Here is a 16,778-nt window from a genome sequence, read left to right as displayed (position 1 = left end):
CCAGACACTTTCCAAGTAATAAACCTCTAGAGTCTAGACCACTGCCAATTTGAAGGAGGAACACAGTGGAATGAGTGGGTTCTGAAACTCTAACTTTCTCTCTAAAAAACCACCCTCTTATCCCTAGTGGTAGATGAATTCTGTGCTGTCAGTTCCTAGACCTTTTCAGTATACTGCAATGACAATTTGGGACTTAACTTTCTTTCTGTCTTTTCTCTTTTTTCAAACAGTGTCTCGCTCTGTCACCCAGGCAGTGGCAGGATCTCAGGATCTCAGCTCACTGCAAACTCTGCCTCCCCGACTCAAGTGCAACTTCCAGCTCAGCCTCCCAAGTAGCTTGGACTGCATGTGTGAGCTATCACACTTTGCTAATTCTTAAAAATATTTCGTTGTAGAGATGAGGTCTCACTGTATTGCCCAGTCTGGTCTTGAACTCCTGGGTTCAAGAGATCCTCCCACCTCAGTCTCCCAAAGTGCTCATATTACAAGCATGAGCTGGAACTTCACTTTTCAAAAGTCTTTCGTCAGTTATCGCTGGTCTATTTTCTGTTCAGTTTCTGACACATTTTTTCTTTTTTTGAGAGACATGGTCTCATTCTGTTGCCCAGGCTGGAGTGTGCAGTGTGGCACGATCATGGCTCACTGTAGCCTCCACCTCCCAAGGCTCAGGTGATCCTCCTGCCTCAGCCCTCCACGTAGCTTGGGACAACAGGTGTGCGCCACCATGCCCAGCCAATTTTTGTAATTTTTGTAGAGATATGGTTTCACCATGTTGCCCAGGCTGGTCTGGAATTCCTGGGCTCAAGTGATCCACCCACCTTGGCCTCCCAAAGTGCTGGGATTACAGGCGTGAGCCACCGCGCCTGAACTGTTTCTGACATGCTGCAATTTTCTTTCTCTTGTTCTCTCTGTACATATGGTTTGCCTTTAAAAAGAAAATTCCCTTTACAGCAACTTAGTGAGATTTGTGAGGATGCAAAATTATATGCATATCTTCAATGCACCACCTTAATCCAGAAAATAGAAACACAGAAGTAGCAGGACTTACTGATGGCTTGATATGGAGGAGTGAGAGAGAGGCCCAAGGGCGATAAGGATGTTAGCTCTGAGCAACTGAAATATGGCGGGCAGTAATCAAGAGGCTAGTTCTGAACATGTGAAATTTGAGATATCTTTTGGACATCTTAATGGAGATGTCAGGTAATAAATTAAATATACTGGTCTGGAGTTGAAATGGAGGTCCCAGATGAGACATACATTTTGGAGTGTCCTTGTATAGATGGATTTAATAAAAAGTCTGGATGAGATTGCTGGGTCTGTCCCGCAGACCCTGGCCAACTGATGGATGAAATCAGTACTCAGACACAGGTATGCAGTGTAAGCGCAGCTAGGGACTGCCTGGCTCTACTGGCCAAAGTGCAGCACCGAGAAGCTGGAACTGCTTGCTTTTATTCAGTGCGGCCATGATGCTGAAAGCCTGGAGCAAACACAGTCTTTGGGCAATTAACACTTATTGTTCCCCTTTGAGGGAACGTCACAGGTAGATATTCAAAGGTCAGTTCCCGGACAACTTCAAACAAACAAGCCTGATTAAGATAACTTCCCCTTCACTCCCTTGCACATACTCCTTGACCTCTGCCTCAGGGTTAGGGAACAGCTGCCTTCAGCTGTTCTCCCCTAGAGCTATGCAGAGCCTTCTGACCTTTCAGAAGGCCTGCTCCTTTCCTTGTAGTTTCTCCCACCACTCTGACCAGTCTCCTGCAACTCCCCACTTTCTGTTTTTTTGCATCAGGTTTTGTTGATTGAAGAGTACAGATGTGCGCAGGGACAGGATTCACAGACACGGTGGTTACAGCTTGGTTTGACTTTTCATCCTAGAACCAGCAGATAATATAAGACAGACATGAGTATAATCAGTAAAATTCTTTTCCAATCGAAGAGTGACCTCCAGGAGTGGGGGTCTAGCCAGGAGAGGTCTTTGTACATTGTTCTTTAGGGGTGTTACTGAGGAACCCCACCGGGGGCATATTAATCCCTCCTAGCCAAGCAGTTACATTGTTAGACACTCTCTGAGAAGGGGCTGTCCGCCCAAGTAACAGGGTAGAAGAAAGGTGGATCTAGGAGATGGGCCTAATAGAGTGTAGCAGGTATGGGTTGCAGGCAGATTGAACGAATAAGAAAAACCAGTACCCTGTGAGAGTTGCAATATACAACAGAGAGCATAGCAAGGAACAGATTATCTGGAGTGAATGGTGTTTGTGTCCAGAGCGGGATTTTCTCAGTCTCCTGAGTTGTCTTCAGCATAATGTCCGGGGCCTGTGTTGTCTGAAGCAGCCGTATCATCCCGGACTGTGGGTTCTACAGGGTCATTTCCTTTATTTTTGGTACTGGGTTGGGTCCCAGCCATTCCACGGTGTGGTTTGATGCATCGTGCTGGAATCCACAGAGGACCTGAGGGGGTGTGAACACAAGCATATCCTCTTCCCCACATTAGCAAATCGTTTGGACTGCACCATAGACTACTATTTACATCTTTCCATAAAACAAAAGGTTTTATATTTTGAAAGTTTTGCACAGTGCTTTTCTAAATCTAAGAAGTTAAGGGTAAATAAGGCTTGTGCTAGTAGTGTGGTAGGGGCCTTACTCATATTACCCGTTTTTTGCTTTCTGAGCATATTCTTAAGGGTGGAGTGGGCACATTCTACTATGGCCTGTCCGTGGGCCTGTACAGGATACCTGTGAAATATTGAACACTCTATGTGTGACAAAATTGGTGAAATTTTAAGGTGGTGTAAGCTGGACCATTGTCAGTTTTAATTTTTATGAGCCACCCTATAAACACAAAAGTTAAGAGAAGATGTTAACATATTACGAGGACTCCCCAGGAAGAGCATGTGCGCTAATTAGGTGGGAATAGGTATCAACGGATACATGTACATATCTTAGTTTTCCAGATTCAGGGATGTGCATAACATCTGTGTGCCATAATTGATTAGGTTCTAGTCCTCTAGGGTTAATACCTGTTGAAGGAGGGAACATGCCTGTGAGCTGGCAATCTGGGCATTGTAAAATAATTTGTTTAGCTCGTCTTTGGGTAAGTTGAAATTGTTAAGTTTCTCCAATTTTGGTGAACAAATTGATGTGATTGGGTGGCTTGGTCAAGCAGTGACGTCATAACCTGCAGGTCTGCTTGATCATTGCCATGAACCATGGACCAGGCAGCTGTTGGCCCAAATGTGTGTAATGAAAATAGCCTGTGTTCGTTGATCCAGCAATTGCTGAAGCTGAAGAAAAAGGGCACACAGGGTGGGCTCAAGAGTGGACTTAATGAGGGCTGTTTCAAGTTTTGCAATAAATAAATGGAGGAAACAGAGTCATGAACAATATTGATAGGCTGAGCAGAAAAGGTTTCCAGGGCCAATATTAGGGCTCCAACCTCAGCTCTCTGAGTACTAGGAAATCCAGATCGAGTAAGGGAGTTATGTGGTTCCCACCTGATAGCCGCTTTTCCATTTTTACCAGAGCCATCGGTAAAAAGCGTTAAAGCAGTAGGTATGGGAGTGTGAACCACCTTTGTAGGCATAACTACAGGAGTATGAGATAAGAACTGGAGTAGTTTGTCAGCGGGAAGGACATGTTCTATATGGCCGACATAATCAGAGAGTGCTATCTGAAGGTTTAGAGATAAGGGCAGGACTGCTTCAATTTGTTTTTTACTCAAGGCAATTCTTATGATATAATATCTTATGATATCATAACTTCACAATTGTGGATAGACCACATCTTATTCATTCATCTGTTGATGGACTTTTGGGTTGTTTCTACTTTGGGGTTATTCTGAATAATACTGCTATAAATATTTGTCTACAAGTTTTCATGTGAACATGGTTTCATTCTTTCAGTACATACTAGGAATAGAATTGCTGAGCCGTAGGTAACACCACCATGCTTAATAGTTTGAGAAATTGCAAAACTGTTTTCCAAGGGTAAACAGTTCCCTTTGTTTGTGTCTTTCTTTCGTTAAACCTACAGCACCTGGTATTCCCATGAAGTCTCCCATCCAAATACTAACCATGCCTGACCCTGCTTAGCTTCTGAGATCAGATGAGATTAGGCATGTTCAGGGTGGTACGGCCATAGACTGGGGCTCTGCCTTTGTACATTCCCTCCTGCAATGTGTGAGAGTTGTAATTTGTCCACATCCTCACTAATACTTACTTGTTAGCATCTCTTTAATTCTGGCCATCCTAAGGAGTCTGAAGTGATATCTCATTTTGGTTTTGATTTGCATTTATGCAATGGCCAGTAACATTGAGCATCTTTTCATGTGTGTATTGGCTATTTGCATGTCTTTGGAGAAATGTCTGTTCAAATCCATGCTCCTTTTACAACTGAGTTTTCATCTTTATTTTTGAATTGTAAGAGTTCTTTGTATGTTCTGGATACAAGTTACTTACAGATACGTGATTTACAAATATTTTCTCCAGTTTTGTGGGTTGTTTGTTCTCTTTTTACTTGTTATTATTATTATAGATTTGGAGTCTCCCTCTGTTGCCCAGGCTGGTCTTGAACTTCTTGGGCTCAAGCAAATTTTCCTGCCTTGGCCTCCCAAAGTACTGGGACTATAGGCATGTGCCACCACACTCAGTCTTCTCTTTTCTTGAACATGCCCTTTGAAGCACTAAATATATTGATTTTGATGTTTAATTTATTTTTTTATTTTATTGCCTGTGCTTTTAATGTCAAGTCTAAGAAGCTTTTGCATAACTTAAGGTAACAGATTATTCTTATGCTTTCTTCTAAGAGTTTTATAGTTTCATCTCTTATGTTTAGGACTCTAATCGATTCTGAGTTAATTTTTGTGTAGAGAAAGGGTGCAACTTCATTTTTTTGTTGATGGATATTCAGTTCTGAATATCCTTTCCCCCATTGAATTGTCTTGGCACTCCTTTCAAAGATTAACTGCCCATTCAAAGGGTACAAAGTTTCCATTCCATAGGATGAATATGTTTTGGAGATCAAATGTACAACATAACTACAGTATTACCAACTATAATCTCCACATATGTATATCTTATAAATATATGTATGTGGATATCAAATGTACATTATCACTACAGTACTACTAACTGTAGTTATAGGTTGTACATTTATATACAGTTAGTTATACACAGTATTACCAACTGTAGTTTAGGCATCGTGGTGCATGTCTGTAGTCCTAGCTACTTCGGAGGCTAAAGGAGAATTGCTTGAGCCCAGGAATTGAAGCTGTGGTGCATATATGTTTATAATTTTGATATTTTCCTGGTAGATTGGCCTTTTTATCATTATAAAATATTTATTTCTATTAATTTTCTTTTGTTTTAAAGTCTGTTTATCTGGTTTTAGTAAAGTTACTCCAGCATAATATGCAAAACAAGAAAAACCGCCTGTGATATATCATGCATATGTATGATATATATGGCTGAATAATTCATGATGTATATTTAAATTATTTATATTATAATTGCAGGTATCCTGCATATCCTGTTCACTTTGCTGTTGGGAATAAAATAAAACAATCTTACTGGTTCTAAGATTCAAACACAACTATTTCATGCCTATTTATTTTAATGAAAGAATCATAAATATATGCAATGATTCAACTACAAACACCTTATTGTTTAATAGCCCCAAACTGAAATATTATATATCTATTCTTTTTTTTTTTTTTTTTGAGACGGAGTTTCGCTCTTGTTACCCAGGCTGGAGTGCAATGGCGCGATCTCGGCTCACCGCAACCTCCGCCTCCTGGGTTCAGGCAATTCTCCTGCCTCAGCCTCCCGAGTAGCCGGGATTACAGGCATGCGCCACCATGCCCAGCTAATTTTTTGTATTTTTAGTAGAGACGGGGTTTCACCATGTTGACCAGGATGGTCTCGATCTCTTGACCTCGTGATCCACCCGCCTCGGCCTCCCAAAGTGCTGGGATTACAGGCGTGAGCCACTGCGCCTGGCCGCTGTATATCTAAATGTTCAGTAATTGGGTATTAAGTAAATTATAATACATCTATATATTGGAATATTAGAAAGTCTTTAATAATGTTGTAGAAGATTCTGACATGGAAAGATAATCATGATATAGTTAATGAAAAAAGTAGGTTACAAATGGTATGTACAGTATGACTCCATTGTTATTAATATATATATAATGTATATGCAAAAAAAAAAAAAAATTACCCAAAGGTTAATGATTATCTCTGAATTTCAGCATTATGGGGTTTTTGTTTACTTTGTCCTTCCCCTGTCTGCTTGGATAATATACGTGTCTTTTTGTTACTAAGAAAAAAGAACAATAAGTTAATTTTAAAGATCATCAAGATATAATTTATGCCTATTAATTTGGCAAAGATTATTTAAAAAGTCAATACTCAGCATTGGTAAGGATTTGGGAATAAATGGGCATGCACAAAATGTATGCTGCTAATGTTAGTATAAATAGCTGCTAAAAGCTTTATTATAAATGTGGCAACATAAACTGAAATCCTGAAAAACAGAGGAAGTATTTTCAGTTCTAGGAATTAAACAAATTATTTAGGGATGGTTGCAAAAATGTCCATATAAACCCAAATGTCCATTTTAAAGTAATGATTAAATAAATTACATCTGTATGAATCAACACTATGTATTAAAAATCACATTGCAGGATTCTTATTTGACGTAGGTCAGTATCTTAAGGGTAGTGCACTAAGTTTCTTTTCTACTTTTTCAAAGTCTACAGCAGGTAGAAACTATGTACCATAATAACATTGAGTTAATATGAAAAGCTATGCTTCCTAGAGCTGCCATGACAAATTACCACAAACTAGGTGACTTAAAACAATGGAAATTTATTCTCTTACAGTTCAGGTCAGAAACCCCAAATCAAGGTGTTGGCAGGGTTGGCTCTTTCTGGAAGCTATGAAGGAGAATGCTTCTTACCTCTCTCCTAGCTTTTGGCGGTTGCTGGCAATCCTTGCTGTTCCTTAGTTGTAGGAACATATCTACAATCTCCTTTGTCACAAAGCCTTCTTCCCAGTGTTTCTGTGTACCTTCTGCTCTTCTTCTAAGGACACTAGTCATTAGATTTAGGGCCCACCCTAACCCAGCATGACAATAACTAATTACATCTGCAAGACCCAATTTCCAAAATAAGGTCACATTCTGAGATTCTAGGTTGACGTGAGTTTCTGAATGACACTACTTAACCCCGCTACATATAAATAACATAGATATACAAAAGATGAATTTAATACTGACAGTGTTTATCTCTGGGCAGGTTTAGTGTATGGATGATTTAAGTATTTTTGTGCTTTTCTGAATTTTGAAATAAATAGCTTAAATAGAGATTAAGTTCTAAGTTTATTGTATAAAGCAAATATTATGTGTAGTCAAAAATCATTCCTGGCCGGGTATGGTGGCTCACACCTGTAATCCCAGCACTTTGGGAGGCCGAGATGGGTAGATTACTTGAGTCCAGGAGTTTCGAGATCAGCCTGGGCAACATGGCAAAACCCCAACTCTACACAAAATAGAAAAATTAGCTGGCTGTAGTGACGCATGCTGTAGTCCCAGCCACTCAGGAGGCTGAGGTGGGAGGATTGCATGAGCCCAACAGGCCAAGAATGCAGTGGGCCATGATCGCACCACTGCACCCAGTCTAGGTGAGACAGAGGAAGACACTCTCTTAATTGAAAAAGGATAAAGGATTCACTCTTTTCTCTCATATAGCTCACAAAATACAGAATACATAATTTTATACATTGTTATCTCTTCTCAAAGACGACCAACATAGGCAATTCTCCTTCCAACACTGAACAGATAACTGTTCCTCTGGGTGAGTACTAGATGAAGCAGTTGGTTTGTGTTTTTCTGTTATGTTATACAAAAAAGAAAAAAGTTTTTTAAACATGAAAGTGTAGTTGAATGTGTTCAAGAAAAATGACTATGAGACTCCACTGTTTTAGTTTTGTAATTAGAGGAAAAACTATTTTCTTTAATGTTTACAAAGAACATTACCAAAAATGGCAATGAGTTAGGAAACACTCTTAAGACCAAGGAAAAAAAATAATTACTGATTTCCAAATGTACTTCTTCAAGAAGTGAGGTATATCTTTGAGTATTTCTGAAGTTTTCAAAAGTCCAAAAACATAAAAAAATAATACTTAATGTTCACTATGAGGTTGATATTGGGCTGCAAAATTGGGGTTTAATAATTTGAATGCCCAAGAAGTGTTTTTTTTCTTTTTTTGCAACCACCAATATCAACAATGAACAATATTAACAATAAAATTAAATCAAAATGAAAAATGGTCAGCATTTAAGATGATACTGTGGATAAAATTATAGCCAATTTTTGTTTTTAAATTCTTCCAAGGTATATTTTCCTTTTAAAGATTTACAAACATGGTGTCTTTCATAACTAGAATAAGATAAATTCTATATAAAATTCAATTTTAAAAAGTATTCTCATGTACAGAGGCTGACATCATGGGTAGTCAAAGAATATGTTTAATAAAAAATAATTAAACTTCCATTTGCTCTATAGAACATCATAGAAAGTAATTTAATAAATTACAAATGACTTTTTAAGACGTTTGCTCAACTACAGAAAGCAAATTCAGACTACACAAAACACAACTGGTAAATATTGCAAATGTCCAAAAGAAAGATTGGACTAAGACTTGAATCATGAAACCTGAAACAAGGGCTATAAATACAAGGCAATAACAGCTATAATTCTTTTAGTAACTACCAACACATAACTTGAATATCCTTTCAACTGCAACTTTAGTATTATGTAATTCTACTGATTTCTTTTTCCTTATAACCCTTAACTTTACACAACCTTATTTGCATGTGTTTTCTTAGCTGATAGCTGGACAACTTTTCCCCAGTCAATATTAAATAGAAGTATCTTGAAACCTAAGAGAATGTTTAAAGTTATGTTAGACTTAATGCTTTGAAAACTGTAATTGCCTTATTACATAGAAAGAGAATCACTAGGATGTTAACCAAATTTATTTGACCATAATTAGGAAAATACTTTCTCTCATAAATTTGATATAAATTAGATTTTAGTGACAAGATCTAGAGATTTTTTTTTTTTTTTTTTTTTTTAGTTGGGGAAAGAAAGGAAGGAATAAAGATCATGTGGGTAGAACTAGAGGGAGGAAGGGAAATGTGGATGGTGTTGAAATACTCCACCGGCAAACTAAGTTAACTGTGTTTGAAAAACTTTGGCTATCTCATAGGTGTATTCTAGTTAAACAAAAGTGCAATACTGCAAAGGGAAGATACTAAATATGTAATATATAATTTTCATGATGAAGAATTACTACCCACTTCTCCTGGATGGGCATTATAGAGACTATTGCTAAGACATTGCATAAAGGACTATCAATTCAAAGTACTATTTTGGGAAAATACAAAATCAATACAATCCCAATGGAACTTATATAATTTTGTAAATACATATAACACTGTCTCTCTAATAAGGGGTTAGTTATTTTACATACAGAAACATAATTTACTGGTAAAGGTCTTGGACAACCTAATACAATTGCTTACTCATGACAAAGCAACAGTTCTATCAAAACATACTGAAAGTTATTTTTTCTGTAGGAGAGAACTGGAATACTTTTTCCTTCTAAATTTATCCCCTTGCAGACTTTACCACTAACTTATTTCAGTACCAGAAAAATGCTAACATATATCTCTCCTTAGAATGTCAGTATTTTAAAGTCCAATTCAATACTAATTGTTTTGAATATATATGAAGGTGAACCTGGACCTCTACCTTGTCAGAATAATAGCAGCTTTAGCAGCAGAAATTGTATCACAAATCAAATATCAGACAAATTTTACATGGTAAAGGATTCTATGAAATTGAACAGAAGCCTTGGGCTTCATTTTTGTGGTTTACAGGTATAACTTGTACATCTTTTTGAGATTATTCAAAGTGCATTTTTAAAATGGGCAACTCAGTATATTTAATATAAACTGATAACCCAACACTGATTCTGGGCAACATTTAGTCTGCTTACACCTAGAAACGCAAAATGAATTTAGGCTATCTGCTTATTACTTTACCACTATTATCTGTTAATTCTGGAATATTTCCATGACATAAAACACAAATAGAAATTTACGCAAAGAAAGCAAACAAACAATTTCTTTTACACGAAGTATGCTGTGTTGAAAGTTTTTTTCAGTGGCATTTCATGAGTTTGCCTTTTCTGAACCCTGGAAACAGACATTACTCATCTGAGACATAATTATTTCTAATAGGAGGCCAAACTTTGAAAAGTTAAAACTACGTATAGGGTGCCAAAATCACGACACATGATTATTTTATGATTTTACTGATATCTGAGTTAAGCTCAGCAAAAAGCAAGTCATATTTCTTGCCAGATTAACATGATATATAGGATGTGTTTAAAAAACCCCTGAAAACAAGTATAGAATTAGAAACGAATGTAAACTTCCTAAACTAACTCAGCTGAGGTAACAGGTAGCCAGTTAAGTTGGCTGATTGGGAAACTTATTTCTTCTTTAAAACATACTTGTACCTGAATTGGAAACATCAGCAGTGCATCACAACACTAGAGCATTTTCATGTAATTAAAGCAATGGATGGTAATGTAGATTCTACAGCTTTCATGACATTCATTAGCTGCCCAAATTATTGCTGAGTTTTGATCTGTAAATTATAGGTGTCAAGGAGGCTGTAAAACTATATTCAAATTAAATCAGTAATATGCATAAAGTATTCTGTGTTCACTGCAAATATATTAAATATACAACTCTTATTGAGCATAATTTTCATAAAATTAACCCCCAACAAAATTATAATGCCTTTTGTTGTAATTTTACACCTTTATGTATCTGATAGTACATACGAGTTCAGAAACTTAAGAATCTTAAGAAATACTACATGCAAAACGTCTCTGAAAGCAGTTTGCACTTCTAAACAAAAAACTGAAATGTTCGGTCAGTAAGTTATTGATGCACTCAACACTGGGGTATTTACAATTAATTATTAAAGAAAAAATCCAAAATCAGTTCATATTTTAAGTGCAGAGTCTGGGAATCAGTCTTCATTACTAGAATCTGAATCCTCAGATGACGATGATGTACTATCAGATCCAGATGAAGCATCAGCTTTCTCTGAACCCTCATCTGTGCTGTTTTCATTGAGAGGACTTGGTTCAGTTCCCCCTTTGTCTTCCTGATCTTTAATTCTGGAATCTTCTTCCTTAACTTCTACAGACTTAGATGAGCCTAAGTCACTGTTTTTGTTTTGTACATCAAAAGTATTGGACTGGGACAAAGTTGGAATATGAAGATTAAGGCCTGGAGTGAGAAGCATCCCTGGATAAAGTATATTAGATAGTAATAGTGGGTTAAGAGCTAATGGGTTGGCAGCTGCAGCTGTATTTAATGCAGCAGTAGAAGACGTGGAAGGAGAACTTGACACAGAGTTTTCTCCACCATTCTCTGAACTTTGGCTCTCTGTCCTTTCTTTTTTTCCTTCTGGCTCCTTAGAGTCACTTCCCTTTTTGTCTTCTGTCCCAGATTCCGTAGGCTTTGTCAGGAGTCCTCCCATGCCCAACAGATTTGGTAATCCAGCCATTCCTGACAGCAGCATGGGGAACATAGCAGCCATGTTTTTAGCTTCTCCTCCAGAAGAAAGGCCAGTAGGCATTCCCATCAACCCTGCAGTTACTTGCAGTGACTGCAAGTTTTGTAGGTTTTGTTGTAAGGCCTGAAGAGTTGTGAGATCCACACCTGGAAGTAATCCATTGGCTAACAAAGGATTGCCTGAAACACTGGTGGCAGATGCAGCAGCAGCTGCTGCTGCTGTGGCCTTTGCAATTCCACTTTTAGGCCGTCTCCCCCGCCTGCTGACTTCCTCTCTCACTACGGGACCAGTGAGAATACGTTCATACATGCTTTCTGGAAGAAATCCCTGGAAGAAATATATATTCATTAATAATCCCTACATGAAAATAAATAGCTATTAGCTTATACAAATAACCTATGAAAAATAGATAATTATTTGTAAATTTATTCTGTATTGATATTAATCAATTACAATAGAGATAACATAATTTTATTATAAGTGGTAGCTTCAAATAGCTCTTCCACTTTTCATTTTATCACAGAATAAGTGACTGAAGAGGCCTTTAGCCCTCTTTCATACTGTAAAACATAAGATTGTAGTATAATTCTAGAAAACATAAGGTCCAAAGACATTTTTTCATGAGTACTTCCATAACCCTTACATGTTTCACATAATCACTTGTTCTAGAAGACCAAAGAAGTGGGACCCTTCTTTTTTTTTTTTTTGACACCAAGTCTTGCTTGGTCACCAGGCTGGAGTGCAGTGGCACAATCTCAGCTCACTGCAACCTCCGCCTCCTGGGTTCAAGCGATTCTCCTGCCTCAGCCTCCCAAGGAGCTGGGACTACAGGCACACACCACTACACCCAGCTAATTTTTGTATTTTTAGCAGACACTGGGGATTTCACCATGTTGGCCAGGATGGTCTCGATTTCTTGACCTCATGATCTGCCCGCCTCGGCCTCCCAAAGTGCTGGGATTACAGGCATGAGCCACCACACCTGGCCCACGGCTCCCTTCTAATTGGGAAGAACAATAAAGAAAGAATAGAGGAAGTGAAAGGTTAAGGTTAAAATGATACGCTTCATATAAATAATTTTACTGTCACTTTGGGAATAAAGGAGATAGAGCTATGCTCAAAAAGATACTTAAAGTGGCAAAGTGGGGTAAGATCACCTGCAGTAGCACTTGCAGATTGGGAACTATAAAGCCCAGGACAATAGAGAACAATCTGTGCTACTTTCACGTGATTCTCCCATGATTTTCTGGGTCTCAGAACTCTTAGAAGTTTTAGAAGTTTAGAATCCCTGGACCAGTACTGTCTAATAGAAATACAATGTAAGCCACATATGTCATTTAAAATTTTATTAGCAGCAACATTTAAAATAGGTAAAATAAAAATAGGTGACATTAATTTTAGTAGCATAGTCTATTTAATAGAACATAATCAAAATAGTCACTTCAATATGTAATCTATAAAAATTGAGATATTTTACATTCCTTTTTTCCAACAAAGTCTTCGAAATCCAAAACCACTGTGTATTTTACACTTAATAACACATTAATTCAGACTAGCCACATTTCCAGTGCTCAACGGCCACATGTGCTTATTTGTGGCTACTGAGGGGCTACTTTTTGTGACAGTGCAGTTCTAGATAGTGGTTTAAGACAAGAGTCATTTGACTACTGTTTAATTTTGTTTTGAATTGAATCAACTTATTTTTTTCTCTTTAATAAAGGCATCAGGGTTCATTGTAGAAAACAGAACAAAAAAAACAAAACAAAATCATCCTTCATCTCATGATTCAGAGATAACCACTGCTAACATTTCAGTATGTGTTCTATTTTTTTCCTTGTGCAATTGTACACATTCTACAATTTCCCCTACCTCCCTTTCTGAAATAAACAAACAAAAAAAATAGAATCACACCAAACTTAGTTGTGTTTTTTTTGTTTTTGTTTTTTTGAGACGGAGTCTGGCTCTGTCGCCAGGCTGGAGTGCAGTGGCGTGATCTTGGCTCACTGCAACTTTCGCCTCCTGGTTTTAAGTGATTCTCCTGTCTCAGCCTCCCACGTAGCTGGGACTACAGTGGTGCACCACCACACCCAGCTAATTTTTGTATTTTTAGTAGAGATGGGGTTTCACCATGTTGGCCAGGATTGTCTCAATCTCTTGACATTGTGGTCTACCCACCTCGGCCTCCCAAAATGCTGGGATTACAGGTGAGAGCCACTGTGCCTGGCCCACAAGAACTTAGTATTATAGCCTGCCTTTTCCATTTGGACACTTGTAAGAATAATATCTATTAATTATTCACCATTACCACATGAGTAGGCTTTACTATACCAAGAGCTTAAATACGACTGCTTTTAATATACTGTGCACTTTTTCTCCCTTTAGATGTTCTTCTAAGAGAGATATATATTTATATCTTATATATATATATATATATATATATGTATATGTCAGAAGAATAAAAATAATAATGTATACATTATTATGATTTTTTGAGATGGAGTCTTGCTCTGTTCCCTAGGCTAGAATGCAGTGGTACGATCTTGGCTCACTGCAACCTTTGCCTCCTGGGTCCAAGTGATTCTCCTGCCTCAGCCTCCTGAATAGCTGGGACTACAAATGCATACCATTACGCCTGGCTATTTTTGTATTTTTAGTACAGATGGGGTTTCTCTGTGTTGGTCAGCAGGTCTTGAACTCCTGACTTCAGGTGACCCACTTGCCTCTGCCTCCCAGAGTGCTGGGATTACAGGTGTGAGCTGCTGTACTTGGCCTAAGATATAATTTTTAAAATAGTTGCATAGGCTGGGAGTGGTGGCTCAGGCCTGTAATCCTAGCACTTTGGAAGGCTGAGGTGGGCAGATCACTTGAGGCCAGGAGTTCAAGACCAGCCTGGCCAACATGGCGAAATACCATCTCTACTAAAAATACAAAAATTAGCTGGTGTGTTGGTGGTGCCTGTTGTCCCAGTTACTCGGAGGCTGAGGCACGAGAATCACTTGAACCCAGGAGGTGAAGGTTGCAGTGAGCCAAGGTTGCACCACTGCACTCTAGCCTGGGCAACAGAGAGAGAGAGAGACCCTGTTTCAAAAAAAAACTGCATAGTTTTCCAATATCTTAATGAACTATTAGTTTCTCTTTTATTTTTTTTTACTAGTATACCATGATGAATATCCTTATGTATTTACGTATTTGCTCATATATTTGATTTTTCTTTGTGGCATCATTCAAATGGTATCTTAGAGGTTAATATAAAAACAAATCAGTATTTATTGATTCTCCCTTCTAACCTGACAAGCATCTGAGAAATTTGTAACATGTACTGGAAAATAAAAATTGTGAACTAAAAAATGCTGTCACAAATTCATGGAATATTTTATTAATTATAATTAATCTAAGATATAACTGAATGGCATCCAATTTGAAAATAATGTATGAGTTAGTATTAGTAAAATACTTACAGATTGCTTAACAACATCTCCCCATTCAGGAGCTACTCCATATTCTGAATTTTCTTTTAGGAACCTACATAAATCTTTCAAAGGGGGAGCAAATGCACCTCCAACCTGTAAATGAGAAACAGATTGTTAAATGCTAAACCATTATTACATAGAAAACTCTTGTTTGCTTTTATTTTGTGTTCTACATAGTTTATTTCCTTAAAATACGTATTTTTTGAACCACCTTAAATAATGTTTATGATTACATTAAAAAGGACCAAGATGACCCATATGGACTATATTGATGTAACATTCAAAATGTGATAATGTAAATTTTAAATGTTTTAAGTAGAATAACTAGAATAGTAAAATGAGTAACCACCATTTACTGTGCACTTACTATGCTGGACAGGCAGTATAACCTAGTTAAAAGTACACCCTCTGGAGTCAGACTTACCAGCTATGTGCTCGAGCAAATCAGTAAATCTCTTTCAGCCTCAATTTTCTGATCTGTAAAATGGGGATAACAATAATACTTCCCTCATAGGATTTTATAAAGATAAAATGAGACAATTCAAGTGCCTTAGCATAATGCCTGTCGCATAATAAATATAAGTTATTATATGCTAAGCATTGTGCTAAGGACTTTAAATGTATAATTTATTTTAGTTCTCACTACATCCTTTTGAGTTAGTATTATTTGTTTTTCAAATGAAGGAACTGAGCCTCAGAGAATTTATATAATTTGCCTAAAGTTAGCTAGTACATGTTAGAGTCAGGATACAAACCTAGGTCTCAAAAACCAATACTGTTATCTATTATGTATATTGACACCCTAAAAGTATAAAATTATACATATCTTTCATATGTGAAGTGTGATTTAATTAACCAATCATAAGTAAATAATTTGGAAAAAATGTAATAATATGACATTGAGACAAAATAACATTTTGAAATTTAAATGAAAAATATTACATTTGGACAAATGATTTATACCTACCAGTTTAATGCCCCTTTGGAGACTAAAGATATTTCTTGAGTAATTTCTTCTTATATACCTCATTAAATGATTAAATACTATATCTTGATAGGATACAGACAGGGTTTAATATGATCAGTTATATTACCTGTAAGTATTCTTTTTTTTTTTTTGAGACAGAGTCTCACTCTGTCACCCAGGCTGGAGTACAGTGGTATGATATCGGCTCGTTGCAACCTCCACCTCCCAAGTGCAAGTGATTCTCTTGAGTAGCTGGGTTTATAGGTGCCCACCACCATGCCTGGCTAATTTTTGTATTTTTAGTAGAGATAGGGTTTCAGGATGTTAGACAAGGCTGGTCTTGAACTGCTGACCTCAGCTGATCTGCCCGCCTTGGCCTCCTAAAGTGCTGGAATTACAGGCCTGAGCCACTGCGCCCAGTCTAAGTATTCTTATATGGTATTTGTTGTATTTTTTTTTTTTTAAGAGATTCACTCACTCATTTACTTTTTTTAATGGTCTGACTGTCGCCCAGGCTAGAACGCAGTGCTGTGATCATAGTTCACTGCAGCCTTGAACTCCTGGGCTCAAGCGATCATCCTTCCTGAGCTTCCTGAGTAGTTGGGACTACAGGCGTGCACCACCACATCCCCAGCTCCTTATATTTATTTAGATAATATATTTAAAGAAGTATATTTAA

The 16,778-nt window shown here is 37.5% G+C and overlaps 1 protein-coding gene and 1 pseudogene across 13 annotated transcripts in view; both read right to left on the bottom strand.

Annotated features, from left to right (window-relative positions):
- Window positions 1–4,023: 4,023 nt before the first annotated feature.
- On the bottom strand, window positions 4,024–4,142 carry LOC135277299 (5S ribosomal RNA; annotated as a pseudogene).
- A 4,364-nt stretch (window positions 4,143–8,506) lies between these two features.
- The window catches only part of CHD9 (chromodomain helicase DNA binding protein 9), a 267,637-nt gene continuing 259,365 nt past the window's right edge, over window positions 8,507–16,778 (bottom strand). For 9 of the 13 annotated variants that reach the window (XM_064383065.1, XM_012447961.3, XM_012447959.2 and 6 more), the window contains 2 exons: window positions 15,121–15,225; window positions 8,507–11,989 (listed from right to left, as the gene is read on the bottom strand). In XM_064383065.1, the coding sequence (XP_064239135.1) occupies window positions 11,111–11,989; window positions 15,121–15,225 (984 nt within the window). In that variant the 3' untranslated portion in view covers window positions 8,507–11,110. Of the gene's footprint in view, window positions 11,990–15,120; window positions 15,226–15,556; window positions 15,610–16,778 lie in introns of those variants that run through there. The other 4 variants (XM_012447958.2, XM_012447960.2, XR_001106734.2 and 1 more) reach the window with 3 other exon arrangements.

This window comes from Aotus nancymaae, unplaced genomic scaffold, assembly GCF_030222135.1.
Source record: "Aotus nancymaae isolate 86718 unplaced genomic scaffold, 86718_ANA_hifiasm-v0.15.2.pri h1tg000030l, whole genome shotgun sequence".
NCBI classification, from domain to species: Eukaryota; Metazoa; Chordata; class Mammalia; order Primates; family Aotidae; genus Aotus; species Aotus nancymaae.
Note: the sequence above shows the minus strand (reverse complement) of the source record. Positions and strands in the feature narration are given on the sequence as shown.